At 29.9% G+C, this 24,799-nt stretch overlaps 4 protein-coding genes across 6 annotated transcripts in view; 2 read left to right on the top strand and 2 right to left on the bottom strand.

Moving 5' to 3' along the window:
* LOC111033576 overlaps positions 1-11,511 on the top strand; it is a 165,613-nt gene extending 154,102 nt beyond the window's left edge. For 2 of the 3 annotated variants that reach the window (XM_022314372.1, XM_022314371.1), the window contains 18 exons: positions 97-235; positions 1,577-1,787; positions 2,256-2,423; positions 3,495-3,824; positions 3,896-3,981; positions 4,249-4,344; positions 4,697-4,767; positions 4,839-4,894; positions 4,961-5,094; positions 5,149-5,685; positions 5,743-5,921; positions 6,018-6,173; positions 6,246-6,667; positions 6,733-6,921; positions 7,107-7,290; positions 7,375-7,513; positions 7,612-7,709; positions 10,494-11,511. In XM_022314372.1, the coding sequence (XP_022170064.1) occupies positions 97-235; positions 1,577-1,787; positions 2,256-2,423; positions 3,495-3,824; positions 3,896-3,981; positions 4,249-4,344; positions 4,697-4,767; positions 4,839-4,894; positions 4,961-5,094; positions 5,149-5,685; positions 5,743-5,921; positions 6,018-6,173; positions 6,246-6,667; positions 6,733-6,921; positions 7,107-7,290; positions 7,375-7,513; positions 7,612-7,663 (3,149 nt within the window). In that variant the 3' untranslated portion in view covers positions 7,664-7,709; positions 10,494-11,511. The remainder of the gene's footprint in view (positions 1-96; positions 236-1,576; positions 1,788-2,255; positions 2,424-3,494; positions 3,825-3,895; positions 3,982-4,248; positions 4,345-4,696; positions 4,768-4,838; positions 4,895-4,960; positions 5,095-5,148; positions 5,686-5,742; positions 5,922-6,017; positions 6,174-6,245; positions 6,668-6,732; positions 6,922-7,106; positions 7,291-7,374; positions 7,514-7,611; positions 7,710-10,493) is intronic. The other variant, XM_022314373.1, reaches the window with a different exon arrangement.
* A 1,779-nt stretch (positions 11,512-13,290) lies between these two features.
* Positions 13,291-15,402, bottom strand: LOC111033610. The gene is made up of 3 exons (XM_022314417.1): positions 15,032-15,402; positions 14,709-14,942; positions 13,291-13,656 (listed from the first exon to the last, which is right to left on the bottom strand). The coding sequence occupies exons 2-3, from the start codon at positions 14,880-14,882 to the stop codon at positions 13,483-13,485; spliced, it is 348 nt and encodes a 115-aa protein (XP_022170109.1). The 5' UTR covers positions 14,883-14,942; positions 15,032-15,402; the 3' UTR covers positions 13,291-13,482.
* Positions 15,403-15,599: 197 nt separating this feature from the next.
* LOC111033609 (39S ribosomal protein L18, mitochondrial) lies at positions 15,600-16,786 on the top strand. Its single transcript, XM_022314416.1, has 4 exons — positions 15,600-15,894; positions 15,975-16,088; positions 16,390-16,501; positions 16,578-16,786. Exons 1-4 carry the CDS (start codon positions 15,692-15,694, stop codon positions 16,695-16,697), a joined length of 549 nt encoding a protein of 182 aa, XP_022170108.1. The 5' UTR covers positions 15,600-15,691; the 3' UTR covers positions 16,698-16,786.
* Positions 16,787-20,319: 3,533 nt separating this feature from the next.
* Positions 20,320-24,586, bottom strand: LOC111033619 (sepiapterin reductase-like). The gene is made up of 4 exons (XM_022314426.1): positions 21,417-24,586; positions 21,175-21,341; positions 20,762-20,988; positions 20,320-20,693 (listed from the first exon to the last, which is right to left on the bottom strand). Exons 1-4 carry the CDS (start codon positions 21,609-21,611, stop codon positions 20,503-20,505), a joined length of 780 nt encoding a protein of 259 aa, XP_022170118.1. The 5' UTR covers positions 21,612-24,586; the 3' UTR covers positions 20,320-20,502.
* Positions 24,587-24,799: the final 213 nt, after the last annotated feature.

Consider the following 24,799-nt stretch of genomic DNA (forward strand, 5'->3'; position numbering starts at 1 on the left):
ATAACATGCTAATTTAAAAACCCGAAAATATTAACTGTTATTATTGTAAATATTGATATAAATCAATTAATCATATGGTACGTTTGTATGTTACAGAAAAGATAAAAAGGGCACAAAAGGTACAAGCTACACAAACAGACGGAGCAAGAGATACAAGTCCAGCAACGCCGCATAAAGTTAAATCAGTAACGAAAAAAAATGCACAGCAAAATGAGATACCGAAATCAATTATCAAGTAAAGTACATACTTAACATTTTTATCTGTCTTGTTATCAAATGCTTGCGTACAATACGTACATATACCATACGGGCATTGGTCGGACGGCAAAAATTCGTTGTGCCCCGATGACCCGATCAACAGTACTAGATTTTCCCCACTTTTCGTCACGAATTAATAGGGCGTTCAGGGCCCAATCGGATGGTGACCGGATTCTATTTTTATTAAGATTTACAGAATTTTTTCGGTCTTATCGTCTACTGATTAACTGCATAATTATATTTATTATTTATTTTTAAACCATAATTTTCTTTTTATAATTATTTGTTGTGCAAAACGTATATTAAAAGGTTTTTTTATAAAAAAAATGAATTTTATTTTGTTTAATTAATCAACGGGAATTGCTCCACAGCCATCGTAATCCAATGATTTCCGAGCTATCCACCAACGCCCCAGAAGGCGTCTTAAACGTACCTGGTGTCGTGACCTACTTAAATAAAACTGTATATACCTCTACCTCCCCTTAATTTTGTATTCAATCACACTCTCTCTTGCTAGCACATTAAAGTAAACTTCTAACTTTAAATGCCACCAATGGGCGGCTTCTTATCTCCTGCGACTCAAGCCATGTCACCTCCATCACATACGCTTATTGTATAATAATATTTAAATATTGTGTATTTTAATAATAAATAATAAAAAAAAAATCAACGGGAATTGGTGGTAAGTTCAAAGTTGTGATAGAAATATTTGTGCCCCACCTTCAATGAACCTTACGAGCCGCCACTGGTCATCGATATTTTGAACTCCTTTATCGACATCGTTTTCATATAAATATATGATATATTATTATATAGATTGTTGCATAATATTAATAATAACACATCGTAATATAAACTAATGTATGACAAAAACACAAGAGTTGATATATCTGTGGATTTGATTAGGTTAGATTAGATATAGTCACATACAAGTTATAATAATGAAATAAATACTAAACATTTGGCACAAATCTTTCTTTTTAATCATTAGCCTTTATTATTGTCTCTGTACCACTTCATGTTTGACATGATTTTTCTTCGTACTTCATCCTCGCTCATATTATCGAATAGACAATTATTATTTATTCCAAATTATATACCACTTAACATAATATAAAATTATAAACGTTTTGAAATTGGTAAATTATTTTTTAAGTTTATGCCTACTTTAAATTTGCATGTAGGCAACAATGTCTAATCTCCGATTTCATGCATATACACAGAATATGTTCAATGTTCATATGAATATTAGATAATGTAATATTATAATGTACTAATCAGTACCTAATTAAACATCCATTAATATATTATATCACAGGCCATCGGAAACTTTCAGTAATGAGATACTAATTGACTTTGAGCCTAAAGATCCTCCTTATCGGAAGCAAAACAAAACGATCTTACATAAAACCGTATCAGACGGTGAAATTTTAATCGGCGAGATAGCAAGATGCAGGAGTCGAGAGGATGTAGAGGCATCAGTGTCTGATGGTGAACAATGCTACAAAAATTTAGTGGCTGCTTCTTGCGTAAGTATAACTGTACACCTACCAAATAATTTAATAATAATAATCGCTTATCCGATATTAATTATAAGTTATTACATTTATAATAATTGTCTTCGATAAACGTTGTTAGCAATAAAATATTCAAAATCATTATAAAAACTATACTATTACTATATTTGATTTTTAACTTTTAATTAGCTAATATGATTAAAAATTAACTATGTAAACTACTTTTTCAGCTAGTTATTACTTATTAGATTTGATTTAAAACACAAATATAATATTTTTTTAAATAAGTTTTATTTTATTATTCCCCGACGTTTTCATAAATTGTCACACGAAACACATTATATGTATTTAAGAACCATAAAATATAATATGATAAAATTAATTTAAAATTTACTCAATTAACATAGGTATGAAAAAATAGTTGTTATTCTTTCTTTTACATTGCTAGCTAAAAAAAATAATGCTAAAATGTATTTTTAGACTGGCGAAGGCTCTTTGGAAAATTTTCATGAAAACGAAAGCATTCTTTGTGAAGGAATTTACAAGTCCAAAAGTAGTGTGTGTTTATCTGAGTCGCCGAGTAAATGTAGAGCAAAAACGCCATCGTCTTCAAATGAACAAGAACCAAGTGATCTATCTCAAACTACTGTAAGTAGAAAACCACAAAATAAGTGTTAATAAAAATCGAGGAACTCGCTCTGCTGTATATTAGGCGCTGAGTGTACCTCGTCAATGAGCTGATAATTTATAAGTAGGCCAACCTTTATTTCAAAATATATCACATTATATTATTAAGCTATAAATAGGATAAACATATGAGAACCCTTGCATAACATTTTCAAGCTTTTATGTTTGTAAACAAAAGTTGTAGGTATCATGCATAAATCGAAAATAAACTTAAAATAGATAGTAGAATAACATTTTAATGTTTACAAATAACATCAAATAAGACCACATAATATTATGAACATTATAATATCATATTTATTCGATTCTTACATGGGAATTTGGTTAAAATTGCAAGTATACAGCTATTTTATTTTTAATTAAAAGCTTATTAAAAAATATTTATATACAATACATGGATATTGTAAATAATATGGTTTTCTATACTATTTACTATTTATGTTTGTAAAACATTATGTAATAATTAATTAATTGTATAATACAGTTAAAAAAGTTGATCCCATCTCTACAATACTACGTTAATTCACTATTTTTTAAAAAACCTATAGTGTAAAGACTAAACAGTTGAAGTAAACATACAAATTGTAGGTACTCATATATTTTAATAATTTATATTGGGAGCTAACAAATACGTTGTTTATAAATGTCATCAAATTAAAAAATCCCTATATTAGGTATATTAGGTATTAAATACCTATCCTTTTAGTTTTTTGCCACACAAAATATTGAACATTTTTATTTTAGTTATTTGATTGCACAGCGTTTTATTTAATTAGTTGTTAAATATAATAATTTAAGTGTCGATAACCTTAACAATGTTAATATTAATAGTCAATTAAAATATATTAAGCACTGTGACTTGAGTAAAACTAAAATACTTTAAAATGGATGTATGCGAACCTACTTGAAAATGTTTGGTCATTATTCATATTTAATTAGAAAATGTACTATGATATTCATTATTTTCTATTGAATTTAAAATAGTTGTATTGGATGCAATTCACTTAGTAAAATATTAATATAATTACATAGGTCTTGCAGTTTGAAGGTTTATCCAAGAAAACTAAACTAAAAGAAGATAACTTGTGTGATGTAATACAAAAGAAGATAATAAGATACACCGATCTGCCATTGAAATCTTCAGACCTAATTGAACAAGGAAATAGTCAAAACACTTTAGGAACTAATTGCCCAACGGCTGTGGAGCCGTCTGAAGTTTCAACTTCTACTGAAGATTATGTAACAGCTACAGATAGTGCTTCTTACACCACTACCCCAACTCAAGGTCCGTCAGTTACAAGTAGTTCATTTGACAGTGAATCTTCTAAATACAGTTTGCCTCATCCTATGTTTGATCACGACGTAAGTGTATCAAAAAAGTAAAAATAAATGCATATGTATCTAACTAAAACAGATATTGCTATTACTTGCAGACTACGCTTGATCCAACTGATCCAATTGATGAAGAACTCGGGGACGGTGAAGACTCAAGTGATGACGAAAGCAGTACATCCGGAAGGTACACATATTTTGTTTCCGTTACTACAAAAAAGTATTATTGATAATATTTCTTTCTCTTACACGTATGACTTCTTGGTTTCTTAACATTTTCGATACATGTGTCATTTTATTACTCAATCTATTATATGCATGACAAGCACACATTTTCTATACTTCATTTAATATACTCCTACATTTGATAGTTTGATTTACTTTAAAGTTTAAAGCAATAAAAAAACCCAACACACTACATTTCAATAGTGAATAAACACGATCACTATTTTAGTTACAGCGTGAAGTGCAGTATAGAGGATAATAAGAGTTCTGGTTCATCAGACGAGAATACAAGAATAAGACCGAAATCCATCTTAAAATTGGCTAAGTGAGCACATCAACGATAGGTTGTAATAAAGCAAAATTCTAGACAAGAAAATAGAGCTTATTAGGGTCCGCTCGTTGCAGGTCGTTAAGCATAGAATTCTTACCTTAGGTCGCGATTGGAGGTTGAAGAATAACATACATTTGGAATATTCATATATATATATATTGTACATATACAAATAATATAAAATCTCATGGAAATGCATGTGTAAAGCTTAGACAATTTCAAAATCAATTATCGCTTACTGTGCACTACTCTATTGCTTTTATTTACTCATATTAACTATTTGATGCATTTAATACATCCATTTGTGAAACAAACTTATTTTCGTATAATTAATTTATAATTGTAGGTCCATACCAAAGAGCAAATCAAAATCTTTAGAAGAATCAAATAATTTGAATAATCCGGATCTAATATCAAGTAATGACGCATATAATTATTATTTTTAAAAATTAACTAAGTACCTACTATACAATATTAATATTTTATAGGTAACCGTATAACAGCCAAATGCCATACAGATGAAACTAATTCCAATTTAATTAAGGCAATGACTTTTTAAATATTTATATTATGCTTTAAGTAAAGTTTGCTAAAAAAGTTTGTATTTTAGAAGTTGATGGGCAACGGTTTTGCAACTAAAATATCATTACCTGTCTATTCTTCCGACGAGTCTTCAAAAGCGCCAGAACGACGCAGAAGGCCAAGCCCTAGACGGAAAAGTATAGGAGCTGTAACACTAATTAAGTAAGTTAAATAATAAAATGTAAATGATTTATTTATACTAAATTGTAATTTCAGCTCTATTGATAAGCAACCTTCGATAGTAAATAAACCAGAAAAACGGAGGGAATCACTGCCCGAAATTCTTAGAAAACCACAAGTAACTCTAGATACTATGGAAAAATCAAAAACTGAATTTCACCTAGAAGACAAACCTAAATGTTCATTACAAACAAAGTCATCCCAAATTAATTATTTATCTCAAATTAATAATTTGAACTTGAAGACGGTGAGCGCAGAGTCTCTGCGTTCTATTAGCCCAGGAAGTGATTCAGTTTTCTACAGTGAACCATGCAGTAGGGTATCATTATTATCTAGATGTACACTATGTAATACCGAAGTTGATCTAGATTATACTAGTAATACAAATAGCGATATCATAAATATTGTTAAACCACCTGAAGGGTTTGGGGATTCTCCAGAAGAACCCCCTACCACGCCTATAAAACGATTAACGAAACGATATCGTTCAGAGGATAGAAGAAGAAACACTAGGTCAGAACAAACTCGAGCAAAGTCTGAAGAAAGAGTAAAACATACAAAAGAAAAAGGGAGGTAGGTAAAAGATAAAATTTAGTAAAACGTTTTGGCATAATATGTACTTCTTCCCAGGCCAATGACTAGATCGACCAATGTAAGTATGGAAAGATTAAATGGAAGTAGTTCTAGCCTTCATTCAGATGACGATGACTGGTCGGGCGTCTATACAACACCATTTACATCCTTCTCGTGGGTATACATAGACGAAATAGAAGAGTTCTATGTATGGAAAAAACCTTCAGATTTGCCAGGTATCAATTAATAGATGTGCCATGCATCCATATTAATTATTTCATTAATTTTTTTTTAAGATTTAATTTATAAATTTCGTATTTTTTTAAATATAGACATTAAATGTTCGCCTGAGTTAAAACGAAGAGATTCCATTGAATCAACGTGTTCAGAACATGAGTTTCGAGTAAAATATCAAACAATTACACACCGAATGGTACACAGAAAATCAAGTTTAGAAATGTTTAAAAGAATCGCTTCAAAATCGTTTGGTATGTTGTAGCCTTGTAGGTGCAGTTTCTGGATATTAAACGAATATTAACATGGCGTTTAAATATTTACAGATAGCGACGAACGCTTAATGGTTAAACGTGAATCAGGAGAATTCGGTTTTCGTATTCATGGGGCTAAACCGGTCGTAGTATCCGCGATTGAAACGGGAACAGCTGCAGAAAACTCTGGTCTCCAAGTGGGTGACATAATCATCAGCATCAATGACATGTGTGTTCTCGATGCATCACACTCGGAATTTGTCAATGTTGCACATAGTGGTTCTGACGTATTAGAATTGGAAGTCGCCAGGACCTGTGATATCTTAACACCAGTGATCGATCCATCCACAATTGAAAATCGCATTGTTATAGCCAGTAAACTATGGAAATTTAGTATTGGGACAAAAAAAATGAAAAACTGTTGGCAGCCTAGATATTTTTGTCTCAAGACCGATAATTGTCTCTACTACTATAAATCTGCTTCTTTGAAACGAGTACGTTTTCGCAGTCACCCATTGTATTTCTACCCGTAGGTATTAATAAATTACTTTGCCTTTAGGACAGACATCCTCTAGGAGCATTAAATCTTAAAGGTTTCACCGTAGTGCAAACATCGGACACGGGAAGAATGTACAGCTTCCGACTGGAAAGAAAAGACCACAAGAAAACAAGGTTGCACATAGCAGCGAACAGTGCAGAAAACGCGGACCGCTGGATCGGAGCTCTCGTCGAAGCTACCAAATGTCCAGTAAGTACATTGTCTGCAATTATATGTTCGATCTAGGACAAATGAACATGGCCGTTTAGACGATAAAAAAAAAATTAACCAAATATAAACTTTACTATTAAAAACTCAAGAGGTTTTTTCGTGTCGACAACGATGTAATATATAAGAGTTCAATTGTTCAAGTTTAATTTTCACGTTTTTTACAGTCGATGGAATGGCTCAACGAGGATAACTTAAAATCTGTGGTCACCATCGATCCGCAATCGGACTGCCAGGGTTTCCTCTCCACATTGGTACACCACTGTGGAAAATCGTGGAAAAAATACTACTGCGTTCTTAAAGGTGCTAGGCTGTATTTTTTCGTAGACAGCGTAACCCGATTTGCCAACGGTGACTATTAATTATTTATTTATTTATTCGTTTGAAATATTTTTAATCCGTCAGACGTCATTGCGGTTTTTTTTCAATTCACAGGAATGGCTTGTCTCCACGGTTACAAAGTGCAAAGTTCCGTTAACGCTAGCGTAAGGAAATTTGCGTTCGAGCTTATACCACCCGACTTGTCGTTTAGATATTTTTATTTTTATACAGACACCGAAGTAGACAAAAGAAGGTACAGACAAAAATCACGCCATTATGATTTGATTACCAACTGAAATGTATTAGGTACTATTAATATTAATTATCATATATTTTCTTGATTTATATTAGATGGATAGCTGCTCTAGAGTATAGCATAGATCGTTGGATAAACGTTTCATGATAATATAACGGATTCAACAAGTGTTTGTCAGATCAATTCCAATAATGTAAGTTTATCTCGTGGCTTTAGCCATTGCCCATTAGACATTAAGTATTATATTTACTGTGTAAAATTGTTAAAATAGTCTTTCAATTAAATGTCTATTTCTATAAATATTTTATAGTTAAACATTTAATTTATAACGCCGCATGCATCCATAAATATTACATACTATCTTTGAACATCTATGTAGGGAGATGGCTGTTGTTGTATACCCTCTTATAGGCCGTAACCTGAGAGGGGGGGGGGGTAGAACAATTTTAGATGTGCCTATTGTATTAAGGATAATTTTGCATTCGTAAAAGCAGTAATAACGAGCATAAAGAGTTTTTATATTGAAAAAATGATAAGTATCCAGTATTCATATAGTAAAAACAATTTGAAGCCCTGAAGTTTTTTTTTAATTAAGACCTTGCCTCCTTTCATTAATTTGTATGAGTTGTATGGCATAGTAATTAATATAGTAGGTGCCTACCTCATACTAAAGCACCAGTGGCACCACGACTAGTCTGAGGACCGCTCCACCATTTGCAAATCCTAGCTACGGCACTAGGTATGTATATAGGTGTATTGTCAATTTGTATTTCCTACATTTTAATATTTCATCATTAAAAATATTTTTAGACAACCTGTCCTAATATATATTTTTTACTCACAATCGCACATGGTTTAAGTTGATATTCTATAAACTTAAATAAAAAGGAAAAAAATGTTCTTACCTAATTTCTTAATAACATTGACGATACCTAATATTATAAGCTATAAGTAAAATGTATCATGGTGCTACATGTACCGTTACATGTATTTGCAATACAATATATTGATACTAGGTATGACCTGAATTTTCTTTTCTTAATCCTTAGATTGAATGCTGGGCCAATGTTTCACCATTCTTTTCTACCCTCGACGACTTCCTTAAATTCCCTGTAATATGAATCTTTTCTAGTATCCAACAGAATTTTTTTTTATTAGCGTGCATATAGGTCTAAGATCTTTCCCTTCCTGGATTCCCTTCGATTTTTCTTTCAATTATTGTTGTTATCCGTGTATTATTTCTTATGAGACGTCCTACCCACTTCTTACATTTATCCTCTGATACATCTTTTCTTTTGTCACTCGTTCGTTCTACGACATTTTTGATACCCTTCGCCAGCACCGAGTTCCAAAAGTTTCTTTTTCCCTTCTGTCCGTATTTATTATTGTCCACCAATCCGCTGCGTACAATGCCACACACAGACACACTCCACACAATTACATAACTACACAAGTGTTATAATGATACGTTCTGTAGTAGAATAAACATTCACAATAAATATGAAAAAAGTGTTTAAGGTACGGTTGTGATTTTTTATGAATATGACAGAGAAATAGCTACTTACATAGAAGTATAGAACACGGTTTGTACAGTAAGTACATAGGTCGATGATTCGTTCGAATGTGATTCTTCCAAAAGGAAGATGCCTTGACCAGCCCGGTTACTAATGCTACACGTGTCAAACGGTGTGATACTGTGATAAATAGTATTTGTTTAATAATATGTAACAACTAACATGCTATTATGGTGGATTGTGGGTGTGCACTGTGCATATACTGTGTTGACAAGTCCTGGTGTCATTTAGGGGTTGATTAGTGGTTTTATATTACCTATTGGTCTAAAAGGTGTATACTTGTACAATAATTACTCTACTAGGCTTTAAAACTAAACAATATAAACTCTGTGTGAATATATTTTAGTTCGCTGGCCTTACTCGTAGTATTATTCAATATAAAGGTGATGATAAGTTTGTGTACCTATATGTCTCCACGGGGTCGTATTCGCTGAGTCATCGTGACGTAGGTACTTATATAGCGATGTATAATATGTATGATGTAATTCGATTAGTATTAATTTATGTTTTCACTATTGAACTAATACGATATTGTGATAATGAGTACTTTTTAATGCGTTTTTTTTATAAGTAGGTAATTCGAACACAGTTCATGTGAGATACATAAACGATGTTTTCTTAACTGTTATTAATTTATAGGATGATCTAAGTCGTATACTTCTAATATAAGCTAGTAAGCTACTTAATATATATTACTCATTAATTTAACTATAAATTATCTTAGGTTCTAAATGAAATCCATATATTGGTGGTTACAATGTATTTGATTGCTAACTGAATGTAATTTAAGTTGCTTAATACCTACTATCTATGATTGAATCGTTACTATATATGAGTTCTAAATTATTATATCGTTATGCTAATGAAATATCATTAATTTATTTAGTACTTCCTTATAATTTGAATAATTGTTATAACTTTATATATTTTTATTTATTATTAAGAGAAAAGGCTTCGACAACTTAGGTTATTGCCTGACACCATATTTTACATGGTATCTTTTTTATGATATTTGTGGTAGGTACTTAAAAATGCTATTATTTTTGGTATTTGACATTTGCCGAGCTCTTCTGCTAACTATATATTTATAATAATTAATAAATATGATTATTTGATCACACTATGCTAGTTAGTAATCAATATTATGCCTTAAGTTTTAACAATAAATAAGGAAGAAAGTGGAAAGTACTTTTTAAAAAGAAATTCTGTTCTATAAATAATAAGGTGTAAAGGTTGCAAAAAATTATTTGTTAAGATTTGTATTACGTTTTTATTTTAAATAAAATATGCAATAAACATATTATTCACCTTATGTATTTAAAAAATAATACATTCAACTATAGTCATTTGAATTATCTACTTACAAAATGTATAATAATTGTCAATTCATTTATATTTTCTAGGGCAGAAATATGAAGCTAGCTTGTGATATCATTCTTACATTTATATTTGGACCATTACAACAACACAAACAGCGTAAAAATATTTACTTTTAAATATTTCAATATTAAAATCTATATTATATTCATTATTTTTAGTTAATGACTAATAAACATATTATTTTATGTATATTTTATAGTTATGTTATGTAGATAGACAACTGTTATTAAAATAATTATTAATTTTACAATGGCAAGTTAAAAACCATTGCAAATTTTAATTCTCGACTGTTTTAATTATCACATACCTACTATATTATAATATTCTAACACAATATTTGTATGATTTAGAATTTGTTATAAATATATTTTCTCAGAAATTAAAAAGAGTTAGATATATGTACCTATAAGTTATGAATTTTCACTTTGAAGTTTGATTAATTTACTTTGTATTGTTAGTAGTTACTACTATGTGTACATAGACTAGAAAGCAATACTGTTGAGTGTTGACATTCGATGTTCATTTGTGTTTTCTTAGAACATAATAATTATTACTTATTATGAGAATGTTGATAATTGTTCATGAGTGGTCTTTAGTATTTACTCTCGAAAGATTTTTAATAAATAAGATAAATTTATAAAGAAAACCGAAATATGTAACCGTACCAGGGAACAACAAAATTACGACATATTTTTATTTTTTCAATTAGGGTCTCATTGGTTGTTCCTAATTTGAAATAACTTGTCAATTTTCAAGTACGATTACTGCACTTAGCGTTTTACTGTTATGTATTGTACTTATGTATTACGAATTGAACACATTTAAACTTAGAACTTTACAAATAATGTGTATTTAGGTTATTACTTGGATAACTTGTATTATTCTATACATTGTCCACAGGGTGCCAAAAATCAGTCTTTATTATAGACTTGTTCAAATATTATGGATTTTTTAGTGGCTAAATTTACTATTATAGAACTATCTTAGAGGAAATCTGATTTTTCAATAATTCAATTGCATCAATAAAAATGTAATTACTTACATCAATTTGTATATTTGTCATTAACATACCGATTTCTCCACTAGGTATATTATATTTAACTATTCTCCACTTCCAACTTATATGTATCAGTATACAATTATACTTATATATTTTGACTATTTTGTACAAGTCATTATTTTTAGTTACCCACCTAGTATTTTTAATTTAAAAAATTGACTGAACGGTAAATCAATGTTTCGAACATAAATTTATTTTATATTATTATTTATTAATTATTTATTATAATTATACTACTACTATTACTACTTATTATTATAATTATTATATAATATTTTATTTATCTTTATTATTGTAATATAATTTATTTATTAACTATTAGCGTAAAAAATAATTTAATAGATACAAATGTTTCACTACCTATTAATTTTATTCATATTTGTCGCCAACGTTTTTAATAAAATTGCTCAATAAAAATAATGTGTACACCCATTGGACAGTAGTTTGTAAAGAAACGTATTAATAGGGACTGGATTTATATGCAAACGCATATATGTATTGGAATGAGCTTTTTGAAAACTGATAAAAATTGTTCCAAATTTAGATCATTCTTATTAAAATAACACTAGTTGTACTTGCCATACTTTCAATATTTTAACGTTTTAACCTATTAAATGCATATTTGTTGTCTTATAGTGCATATTATTATTTATAGCACGCATATTTGTTTTTCGTCATATTTTCATGTTCACGGCCACATATTATATTATCTTCTATATCTATATAAAAATGGGGTCGCTTTCTTTTGTTCGGGATTGGGATTAACTCCCAAACTTCTTATTAAATCGTCGTGCAGTATTTTTTCAATTAAAGAGGACATCACAGAGAAGGTTTTAGGCATTAATGTAGTCCGATAAATTTAATAAATAATTAATTATTATTAATTTAAAAAAACGTGTAAATTGTATACCTATAACTTTTTTAGTATGAAATAGTCGCTGGCTGAAAATAAATAACAATTAAACTCGACAACCACAGATGCTTCTAGGCAAGTCGGTATCGACGTAGAATAATAAACAATTATTATAATTATTTAGTTTAGCAAAAAAAAAAATTAATTTTATCTGATTATCTATTATTAGCATTTATAATCAATGGTGTTACATTAGTTATAGGTAAAAAATAACTAATAACTAATCTAATTTTCACAAATTGATGCTAAAAAGGTTGAGTTGCACTAATAGTCGCTCATAAGAGTATCCACAGTCAAAATAAAAAATACTATTCATATAGAGTATATACCTAGCATGGGGTACGATAATAATAGTATCATATAATATAATATAATATTCTACCTGATAATATATTGCTAGCATTATAACAAGTGAGTCTCATTGAGATTCGGGATTTTCAACGGGGCAACAAAGTGCACAGGATCAACTAGTTATCAATAATATTACTAAGAAAATGCGGGCTACTGTTTTATAGGTTGAAGATAAAGAATGTTAAATGACAAAGAACTTAGTGAAGACGACAAAATACTTTTTTATACTTTTAAAACCTTTTTATACCTTTTTAAATACTTAATTAATTAATACATATTACTTACATAATTTTAAATAAATTGTTTTCAATACAATTTTAAGTGGATACTTAAAAATATTTAACACATTGTACATATTTTGTGGCATATTAAAGCATTTTTAAAAGCATATTTTGAGGATTTTTTGTGCATATAAATCCGGTTCCTACTTATCAAGAGGTTTGATTTTCACAAAATGTAAGTTAATAAGAAGTTGATAAGTAAAACAAACTGTTCGTTAAAACTAAAAAAGTACAAATTGTATATTGTGATGACATAAGAAATGTACAGGTAAGTGTTAACATAATATGTAATACATCTGGTTTCTCCCAATCATTGCCTTATATAGTATTATGTATATAAATTATATTACAGGTGTTTAAGTTTAAAATATTGAATTCAATATTCTAACTATGGAAAAATAATAAGATTATTGTGTATTTTCCTTTTTTGTCATTTCTAAACATTTGCGAGTAGAACCAACATATTGTAAAATAGTTCCACATCTATTATCATAGAGAGGATCAATTTTTTTTACTTCATTCTTCCGCTCAAAAAACAAAGCTGTCCCAGTTATATATCTCCATTCATTAAAATGAAAAATCTATAAACAGAAATTAACAATATTGAATATATCTAATAAATATACATAATAAATTACATACCTATAGGTTTGCTATTATTTATCTTAAGTAATCTTAATTATTACTACCTACTATCATTATTACAAATAACAGAAAAAAATACCAAGGAAAATTATTAAGGAAAATAAAATAAACTAAAAGAAAAACAAGGAAAAAATTAACAGAAATACATCAAAATTATTTAAACATGTTCTGTTGTTCTGCAAGGGTTAGCTTACAAAATACTAGTTCTAAGTACCTAATATAGTAATATAGGACAGCGGTTCTCATACTTTTTTGGTTGCGGAGCCCTTATGTGCCTAAAAAAAAATTACGAAGCCCTCAAAATTCAGAAATGTCTATTTGAGAGAACAATAATTCATAGAAAATGATGTTGATTATAAAAAAATTTGTGCATTTATAAATAGTTTACAGTTTTAAACTTTAAAATAATACATATTGGTACGGTCCAAATAAAAATGAATACAAGTATAAAAATTAAAAATGTAACTAAGAAATATAATAATAATTTAATAATTTGAATTTAATTAATACAGATAATATATGGGAGCCACGGAGCCCCTAGATTACTCTCGAGGAGCCCCAGGGCTCCGCGGAACACAGTTTGAGAACCGCTGATATAGGACAATCAATTGTATTTTCAGTGGAACATTTCCAAGTAAAATAATTTTTACCCATGTATACTTAGCAATATAAATGTATCCTTCATAATCTTTCTTTGTATCTATTTTATTGGGCTTAAAAATAAACATCAAGTTACATCAAGTTATGATAAAGAATTTGTAACATACTATTTGTAGGTACTAACTTGTTTTTTCTAAAAATTCTTACAGAATGATCATCCAAAACAAACCTAGTTAAATGACTAGAGCTAAATAAATATAAAATCGAGAATGTAGGTGCTTAACCCAAATTAATTTACTTTTAGTACAACCCTGGCCAGCCGATATTTAATACAAATCGTAATCAATTTGATACAAAAAATTACTATCAAACTTAACTAGGTAGGTACCTTGTTTTCGATTTGTAATGCTGGAGAATCAGAGTCCACAGCTATCACTCGAACATTGCTGTTTGCGTTCAAATTGGACATTTCATCAGCATTGTCCACAACTACATGAATCAAGGTTTCCTCAACAATTTCTTCACAATCCTGTGTGTCTGTTGAATCATTATCGGATTGCATAATAACACAGCAGTATTAATGTATCGTCTTACGTTTTGAGCAATCAATAACCTTGTAGTCCTAGAGGTGTAAGAAGTAAGAACATATGTAACATCAATAGATTCAATATTTTGAGCCAAGAATCTCGAATGTGAAGTTTAAGAACCTACCTACAAACCAATTACCAAGGTATCTTTATTAGTTTTAGTCAGTTACCTAGCATTAAACAATGCATATAACAAATTACAATTTAGCCGGTGGTAACTCAAAAAAATAGTTGTAACAACTAACAATAATTAATAATGTAACATATTTTGTAATTCCCGGCTTCGACTGATCGTTGGCGGCGGACATAGGATCATATTATTATAAGATTTAACCACGACTCACGAGCCTATATCACTTCTTGAATCACGTACCTATTTAACACAAAACTCAGTAAGCAACTTGTGATAAGATAATGATAAGATAAAAAAATATAAATTATTAATTATAAATCACACATATCATAATAATATTATTGCCAATTGCAATGTTTAAGATACGGTTTTAGGTATATTTTAAACTGTGATCAGAAATTCAGAACATGTAAAAAATAGAATAACGCAAAATCAATTTAAAAAATAATAATAATATCTATTATCTATTAATTTAACTTATCGCTTGTATTATCCTTATCAATCTTATCATATATTTAAAGTTATGATATTTACAATTTACATTTTATCATGAAGTATGCACTATGATTTATATTTTATGAAGACTTTTCAGTTAAAAAATCAAGCATTACCTATTTCATTTAAATAATAAGGAAAAAAAATATCTTCAACATGTTGGTCGGTCGGCAATCAAAAAATATTTTATCTAGTGTAACGAATACAAACATAAAAAGGTGTCTTGGCACAGCATCTGAAGACTCTGGCCATGCTCAATTTGTATATAACCGCAACCCTAGAAATCTGGAGAAGTTAAGAATCGCTTACAAACCGGCTGGTTATCATCTCGAAAAACCTGGTCGTGAGTTTTGGCATAAGTAAGTGCACAAAGGGCTAATATTTTGTCAGGAAACATAATATGGTTTTCATATTCATGTCATGTATTTTTTTTTCTTAGGCTACAAGTAACAACTAGTAAAAGACACGTGACAGCTAGTGTTTTGCACCACACAGGTATGGTTCCAATAATGGCGACTACTGCAGAATGGGCTATACGCAAACAGCTCTTTAGGTTTGTTTATTTTTCGAATACCTGAGTAAATGTTAAAATAAGCCGTAAATATTTTATTTGTGTATTGTACCTAATAGGTGCCTACTTTCTAAACATTGTTGATTGACGAATTAACCATACACATTTTTTATTCATTGTTCCTATAATACTACTACTATTACACCTTATGTATTGTACTTTTAATCATTCATATTATTAAATAAAATACAAAAATATCTATAAATACCTATGTAAAATGTGTTTATATTTGGTTATTTATGGTTTGTTTAATGTTGATTATCTTTTTAAAATTATTATTTAGCACTTTAGATAAAATGGCATACATAACTATTGGCAAAGTGTTAGCACAACGTTGTTTAGAATGTGGTATTTCTGATATGATAAATTCCTATGAAGTTTTGCCAAATAGTAAAGTGAGTCTTATTTTACAATATTATTTTATTTTATTTAAACCTAGACAATTATTGTATTTATACATTTTAATTACAGCTTGAGGCATTACTAGACAACTTATTAAAAGGAGGTGTACGATTAGAAGAAGATCCAAGATACAAGTCACCAAATCCTTGGGATCAAGAAAGACCAGAAAAACCATGGGAACATTATTAAATATAATTTAATTCATTTTTTGAACAAAGATTATGTATATTATGCATTCAAATTTTGTATTAATGTATTAAACAAAACTTAATATTTAAGGTAGAATTATTTTAATAAACAAAAGTAGGAATTCATTTTTGTTTTGATTAAAATAATACATTTTAATTCTGAGTGAAAAAAAGAGATAAAAAATTAATAGATTTTATAGGAGGCATTAATACCCTTTGTCCACACAAGGAAGGGCTTAGCCCCTCCAAAAATGTATATTTTAATTGAAGTATTAAATCCTTCATTAATTATCTAATCTACATAATACAGTAAAAGTTGTTTGGAAAAAATTGTTTCTAAAGTTTAAATCTGGAAACACGAAACAAGCCAGTGCAAGATGCAAAGCTTTATCCTAATTTATATAAACTATTATCATTATCTTTAACAATTCCAATTAGCTCTACAACATGTGAAAGATCATTCTCAGCAATGAGAAAGATAAAAAATTGGCTTCGAACATCTATGAATCAAGATAGATTTACAAATATGTCATGGATTTATATAGTACGAGATTTATCAAATGAATAGTTCAACGAAAAAATATTAGATACATTTTGCAATTTCTAACTGAAGATTCCAATTATAATAATTAACTTAATAAATATATATATATATTACATTTATTTACTTAAATGTTGTTATTTTTTTCATACAGATATTTTTAGTTTTATTAATAGATGCATTATAATATATTAAATGTAGGAAAGTAAGTGATAAAATATGACATCGCCTATATTGGTACCTTGAATGGAGGGTGTGGGGGCAGATCCCCCCCACAGGCCTGATATAAATATGTTGAGCTTCTTCAAGTTAAAAACTGAAATAGCGCCTATGTGTACACTGTACACACAATAAAAGTCCTATCGTTGTACAATAACAGATAATGGATCCAAAGACAATATTGCAGGTCATATCTCAAAGCCAATTTTGAGGTTTTGGTTTTGGCTTTTAAAACCAATTTCTTATATTTTAACGGTTTTCCTATCCGGTTTCAACAGCCGAAAAAATGTTATATCCAAATTCAAATCACGAATCACAATTCTGTAAGCATTAAACTAACGATAATAATATATAATATATAAGTATAAACAATTAACTATTAAAGTTTAAAATAGTTAAGTATAACTTATAACTTTAACTATTAAAAACATCATGTTATTGAAATGAAATTACGAATATCAAATAGGTACCACATTTCAGAATCACAAACCGATAATATAAATAAAATATACTTATAAGTATATGAGTTAGGTAGGTATTTAATTTACATACATGATTTTTTTCCAATTAATACGAGTTAAGACGAATTGTCGAAGTTTGACGATAAAGTATATACCTAATATAATATGTAATAAGACAAGTATAGAACTATTTAATCACACTAGTTGATTACTAAACACTAATCACTAATCAATAATCGCAATTAATTATTAAATATTCTAGGCAATTTTAAATCATAATAATTTACGTAATACCTATACACATTAGTTGTTTATTTATTCGTTTTAAAGAATATGATGAAAAAAATAATGATTATCATATTTTACCAAATTTAGAAGTATTATGACATGTACCTACTAAATATTAATATATTTGTATTTAAATTTTAAATCGTGTCCAATAATTGTTATGCGACTTTTTACAATTCATGGACTTCACAATGATAATTACGTGCCTCTTAAATGTTTTTTTTGCTGCCAAAGGAAAACCCTGAAACTTATGTTCAATTATTCAACATATTATATTACATAATGTCTATTCCACAAATGGTTTCTTGTTTACTCCTACAAACGTTCAGATACATTTTGAATTCACCATACATTCTGCTGTAAAACGTGTATTATCTACACCTCAAATGAAGGGATGGTTTGCATCTAGGACAAAGCTGGTGGAGGAAATAGCAAATTTTTAAAATATTTGTTTGGGCTGTCCTTCTTGGATCCAGATGACGTAAAATAATACTTTAAGAATTATTAGCTTCCCCTCAATTTTACTTATTGAATATAATCATCTCCATTACATTAAAACAGATGCATATGCACGTTTACCCTAAAAAAGTGTTCTCAATATGCAAAAACGACGAATTGAACTACTAACATAGGTAGTTGTAAAGCAATGACCAATGGTTAGGTAATGCTAATGGGACGATATAGGGAAGCAATTTACCTCGTGGTAAAAAACAACTGTTACGCAATTCACCTGGTAATAAAATAAAACTGGTACTCAAATCACCCAATTTTTAAAAAATATGGGACGCATTTCACCTAACGCTGTTGGACAACGGTATAACTCATTTTATCTCAGTAAGATAACAATACCATTATAGTGATCCCTCGCTATCGTGTATTAAAAAGAGTTCTTCAAAGGTGGTATCCGCCATGTGCCCATGTACGGATCAGGTTCGATGTAGGATAGGTTTAAGAAAATTGAACAAGCGACAATGTTTGTTAATTATGAGTTAGTTTATTAAAATATAATATAACTTTGAGGACAGAGCCAAAAGTAAAAATTCCCAGTAGTTTTCAAAAGCGTCAGAAAAAACGGAGAACAGTAAGGAAATAAGTTAGACCGCTGATATAGCAAAAAAATAAGTTTGCATGGCCTATTCATTCTTCTTTCAATCAATGTATAATAAAATTACAATCAAAATAAATACCTACTCAACGACACCATAATAATACGACACGCTACATCTGAATTTGGTCCTTTTTCTCGGCTCCTAAGGGTCGTAGCATGATTTTAGATAGCCTATAATATTATACCTTTCCCGAGAATTGGGCTATTAAATGCAATAATAATTTTTCGAACCCGACCGTTAGTTCTAGAGATAAGCTCGATCAAATTAACTAACTCTTCTGATTTGTAGTAGGTATAATTGTTTTTCTCAATGACAACGTAGAGCGGCCAATAATTGTTTACAATTTTTGTTCTAAATTAGAATGTATTATCTACTTAATTTGAAACAAACGGCAAAATTCGATTTTAGTTTGCCGAATTAAAATCTTTGGACCTAACTACTTAAGAGCACATCTTTAAAATACGTATTTTTTAAAAATTAGAAAGGAACCAACATAATTCCAATTTTCAATTTCATACATTTTGTCCTTTTATGAAAAAATAATGGAATGTGTTAAACGTTTAACTATTAATACCATGACGTAGAAAACATCTTCTCTACATCGTTCCATCGTGGTTAATATACACTGTGGAATTTTATTTTATTATTCTAGAAACATGATACCCCTGGTGTATTTTAAAATTCTATTTTGCTTGACAAATGGCACCACTGTTGCATTTTCGTCATCCAGATTTCCGATTTTTCCGGTAGATTGTCCTAAAATCTTCTTTCGTATTCATACAAACCTTGTCTTGAAAATTACGAACATGACGAAAAAAAATTAGCCAAATCGTTTGAGCCGTTCACATGCAGCATTTAGTTTTAATTTTTATCAAATTATAAATTTATTATATAAATTAAAACAGTAGTAGTATAATAAGTAGTGAGCACAAATAGTGGCATAGTGCTTCACCTTTGAAGGGGCGAAGGCGCCGAAGGGGCTAGAGTTCAGTCTAATAAATCATATTGCCTCAAACATAAAAAAGAATGCTTTTATTTTATCAGTGTAAAAAACTAAACTATAAATATTTAATACTATATTGTGTATACTAATGTATAATAATGGAATTCTCTTCCTTCAGCATTTTACAATCAATAAACTATACATATAATAAAATTAACTAAACACCAGCTTTTTGAAGAATACAATTATTTATCATGATAATCAACTCTACCGCCATTTTTATAACTTCTCATAGCTAATATGTTCACAAGTTTTTGACAACCGTCTTCTACTTTCACAATATATCGTTGGTTCTGTCGACTCGTAAGTTGTTCGCGTACTGATTCGTCTTTTGAATTCAAACTAATATTTGTATACATCTCGGTCAACACAGGTCCTAAAAATAAGGCGAAAATGATTTAATTTACTAAGAAATAAAATAATTTTTTAGATCAATTTTTTTACCAGGGGAATAGCTAAGAATGTTCAATGTAGGATTTTCTACAGCCAATACTCTGAAGTACATTTCTCTACTAGCTTTCCCAACAGAATAATATCCAACTGATTTAAATGGTTCAATCCCAAATAATGAAGTAATATTGACAATACATCTTTCAGCTGTATCTGAATTGAACTTGGATAAAAATACACTTGTTAAACAAGTTACTGAATATAAATTCAACAACATATATCTAGAAAATAAAAATATATTTTTAGTTCGATAATTTTATAATCAAAAAATGCATGTAATAAGTAGGTATTCGTGTTTGTTAAATGTCCTAATTAAGTCGAACACACACAAATAATTACTATATAAATTCCCTAAAAATGTATCGATTTTATTATTTAACTGATATAAAAAAAAAATGAATAATTACTTGTTCCATTCGTCGGGATCATTCATGTCAGCTGCAAGATGATCCAGATTACCAACTGACCCAGCATTATGAATTAATAAAAATAATTCGAACTTCGTCGAATCGATAGATTCAAACATTTTTTCAAACATTGTTACGTTGAAATTAGATAAATCCATGCTATAATACTATAATACCAATACAATGTTGAATTAAATAGGTGATAAAAAATATACCAATTTGTACTATATCTATATGCCTACCTCTACCAAAATGTCACTATTTTCTTTGTTCACCATTTCTTTGGTTTTTTCCAGACCATTTGTATCTCTAGCCATGAGAACAATGGTTGACTCTGGGACCAACACTTTACCAATTTCTACAGCCAAACACTGTCCTATTCCTCTGCTAGCGCCAGTCAGAATGACGCAAGTACGACGGCTCCAAAACTCATTCATCTTGAGTATTTTGTTCAATTAGTCGTTGGGTTTCAGTTGTAGTCCGTAGACAAAGGCTGTTCTGTATTGATTCAAGTAAAAAGACCTGAAGGTTAAGTGACTACCTGCTTGTTTTCAGACACTACAATATTATCTGAACCCACCAAATATTCTATGCATGACTTTTGACCTTAAAATAATACATCGACAATTTGGCGGCATTTTGCTCCACAGCCAATCGACTCAGTACGAATACATTTGGGTCAGATCGTTTAGTAGAGAAGTCTGTTCCCGAAACCTCTAGTTGTTCAAACACCATAGGTTAAAAAAAAAAAAGTAGGAATAAAAACAGTATTGTTATAATAAGTATAGTGTAGTTCAGAAATCAGTCATTGGGATCGCTGCGTACGCTGAACGACTTTTTCGGGCAAATCGGTCATCTATTTATATGTTTTGTACAATTAGACTGTTCTTCTGTTCTTCAGCCTTTTCAGTTTAATATGCTCGTTGATGGTATCAATATCAAATGATCAGTTTATATTGTAATCTGATGCAATGATTACAATACACATAGATAACACTTATTTGTATTTTACAATAACCAACTCCGCCAGCAAATCGCCGAGAGTGGGGTTACCGATGGTAGAGTCGGATGGAGTAGTTTGAATCATATTTGACCTGCAGCTTGTTAGGTCACTTGTTCATAATCAGTTAAGTTAAGACAACGATTGCAGGTATACCGGTTCCCCTTTGGTTTCTGATAAGGTGGCCATGAAATGACACGTGCCAATCACAATTATTAAATCCAGCGCGAAGCTAAGTAAAAAAATAAAAGCGGAGCTTTATAAATTCATAATATACTAGGCATACAACTGATGTATAAAATAACATGAATTTTTGGCCCCTTCCGTTATGTTTCACACAAGCCTGCAGGGTTGGCAAAAACCCGGGCTTCAAACCCAACCGCATTGGGTTTTATCTAGTTTTTTCAAATAAAACAAAAAAAAAAAATCCAAAAACCTATTTGGCTTTATTGTAAAAGTAATAATGGGAGGTTTTATAGTGTTTTTCATAAAAAAACGTAGCCACAAAAATAAGAATTTCTTTCATGTATTCGCTGCACTGTTTTTTATTATTTTATTTATATCTCTATACCGGCCCCGCCGAAACCTATATCATAATATGTATTAAATATTGACATCTCCACCTTTTCCCAATAACCGATCGTGAATTGTTAGTATTGTTATTGATGTTATTAAGCTTTTTGTTTTGTAGGTACTTTTGTTGTTAGTTGTTATATTTTCATTTAACTGTCCATTTATAAATCGTGCTACCAATCCTTGGCAGTGGTCGTAAAGCCTTGTGGCGTTTGAACCTATATTTATTGATGGTGTTAATAGTTAAAACACATTTAAATAATAACCACAGTCCACAAGTCAAAACAAATTAGAGTGAATTTCTATTTTATTCAGAAAAGCAGCCCGGGATTTTCGGGCTGTGGTTTTTCGTGCCAAACCTGGTTTATGTTCCCAAATGCATGCAGAACTAATATTTAAAGCTTCAGGGGAAAATTATTATAACTAGGTATCCGTGACTTATGGTATCGACGGCGTTGTCGGAACTTTTTAAAAATGAATCCGGCAAAATAACTTCGTAAGCTGTTTGAACCCTTTTTCTATCAGGAGAGCTAAGTTTAGATCTACGCACGATTAAAGGCACGGGCTAAGATACCTTATGCCCATGAAAAGATTTAAGATATACCTAGTAAAAATGTACTGGTTGCTCATCGGTACAAAATCTGACAAAAGGGCCAAAAAGCTATTACTAGGTAGCCTAGAAATAAGGTGTAGCGCTCCAAGCGGGAACAGTAAACACTAGTACTGGACCAATTATAGATATTATATAGGTGTCTTAATTAGTTATAAATGTTGACAGAATATATTGTCCTATGGTTGACATATGATGATTTTGCATATTAACTTTGTGAGTCAATTTGAAAGCCGTTTATTATAGGGCTATATGAAACCTGTATGCATATTCTTAAATCGTATTTGCTCATGCCAAATACCTTTTCCCGCGTCACGACTAATCGGGGAGGGCTATTTTTTTCTTACTGGTTGTGTAACCAGAATATCTTTAATTGTAGTGATGCAGCCAACTAATGCCTCAATTCCGGCGATGGAAATTACACATGTGAAACATCACTATTTTACACACCAGGGTATCAAATATAGTATATTTTATCAGTACATCTTTATTATTATTTACTATTTGATAATTGATAGATATTTTGCGGTCAAATAATTAAGGCGTAGTACGTGGAAGCGATCTATCATTATTACACCCCATATTTTAGATTGTGAGCGGAACGATGAATGTAATGATTATACAATGAAGCGCACATTTTTTACTGTCCGTTGCCATCTTTTGGTAAAAATGCTTAGATTTTCTACTTGAGCATCTTTTCTAGTAGTAAAGTGAATCTAGTTGGTACATTGGTGAGTCAAAATTCAAAAGTAAATAATTTCCCAAATTTCTCAAAATCATCAGGGAAAACTGAGATTTTTTCGTAGCTAGTTTTCTCGAGCAATGAACACATTCCTAAAGGATTAATTCAAACATGCCTACCACAGAAATTTAAAAATTAATCAATATAATACAACTATATTTAAAAATATGTTCTTACAAGTCTTGTGATTTCACGAAAGTGGAAAAGCGTAAATCTGAAAGCCGTGTTTGAGTGTCTGGCAAATCTGTTGTCCCCAGTGTAAGACGATACAAAACTTAGCAATCCACCTACAGCGGGGATATATAGTGCCATATGCCGTAAAATTACGTGTGTATTTCCGTAAGTAAAAAGAGTGCGTAACACCCTGATGTACATTAAGTGTCTAGAAGTCTCACTGGCCACTACAATGGATGCATTCAATTTTAATTTGTTAGGTCTGTCAGTCTATAATTTTACTAAGTAGTTACATTTTATATTATTGTGATTAAAGAAATTAATTTTACTATTATTCATTAGTACTAGTGTACTACAGTAGGTTAAATTCATTTTTGTTGAAAAAATTGCATTTGAAAAATATAATCATTGTGTGTACATAATAATATATTTTAAAAGATTCAAAAACCCAGGAATAATATTTTTAAATTATAACAAAACAGCTAAAATTATTAATACTAATTAAAATATACAATTTATCCAAATT

This window comes from Myzus persicae, unplaced genomic scaffold (assembly GCF_001856785.1).
Source record: "Myzus persicae strain clone G006 unplaced genomic scaffold, MPER_G0061.0, whole genome shotgun sequence".
In the NCBI taxonomy this organism is placed as follows: domain Eukaryota; kingdom Metazoa; phylum Arthropoda; class Insecta; order Hemiptera; family Aphididae; genus Myzus; species Myzus persicae.

Bases quoted from the DNA above. Each gene is read 5' to 3' on its own strand.
- LOC111033610 (XM_022314417.1), bottom strand. From the start codon at position 14,882: ATGCAATCCGATAATGATTCAACAGACACACAGGATTGTGAAGAAATT. The intron at 13,657-14,708 runs GTACCTACCTAG...TTCTGTTTATAG, and splicing joins CATTACAAATCGAAAACAAG to ATTTTTCATTTTAATGAATG.
- LOC111033609 (XM_022314416.1), top strand. From the start codon at position 15,692: ATGTTGGTCGGTCGGCAATCAAAAAATATTTTATCTAGTGTAACGAAT. The intron at 15,895-15,974 runs GTAAGTGCACAA...TTTTTTTCTTAG, and splicing joins GGTCGTGAGTTTTGGCATAA to GCTACAAGTAACAACTAGTA. The intron at 16,089-16,389 runs GTTTGTTTATTT...ATTATTATTTAG, and splicing joins ATACGCAAACAGCTCTTTAG to CACTTTAGATAAAATGGCAT.
- LOC111033619 (XM_022314426.1), bottom strand. From the start codon at position 21,611: ATGAATGAGTTTTGGAGCCGTCGTACTTGCGTCATTCTGACTGGCGCT. The intron at 20,989-21,174 runs GTAATTATTCAT...TTTATTTTCTAG, and splicing joins GATCCCGACGAATGGAACAA to ATATATGTTGTTGAATTTAT. The intron at 20,694-20,761 runs GTAAAAAAATTG...CCTTATTTTTAG, and splicing joins CATTCTTAGCTATTCCCCTG to GACCTGTGTTGACCGAGATG.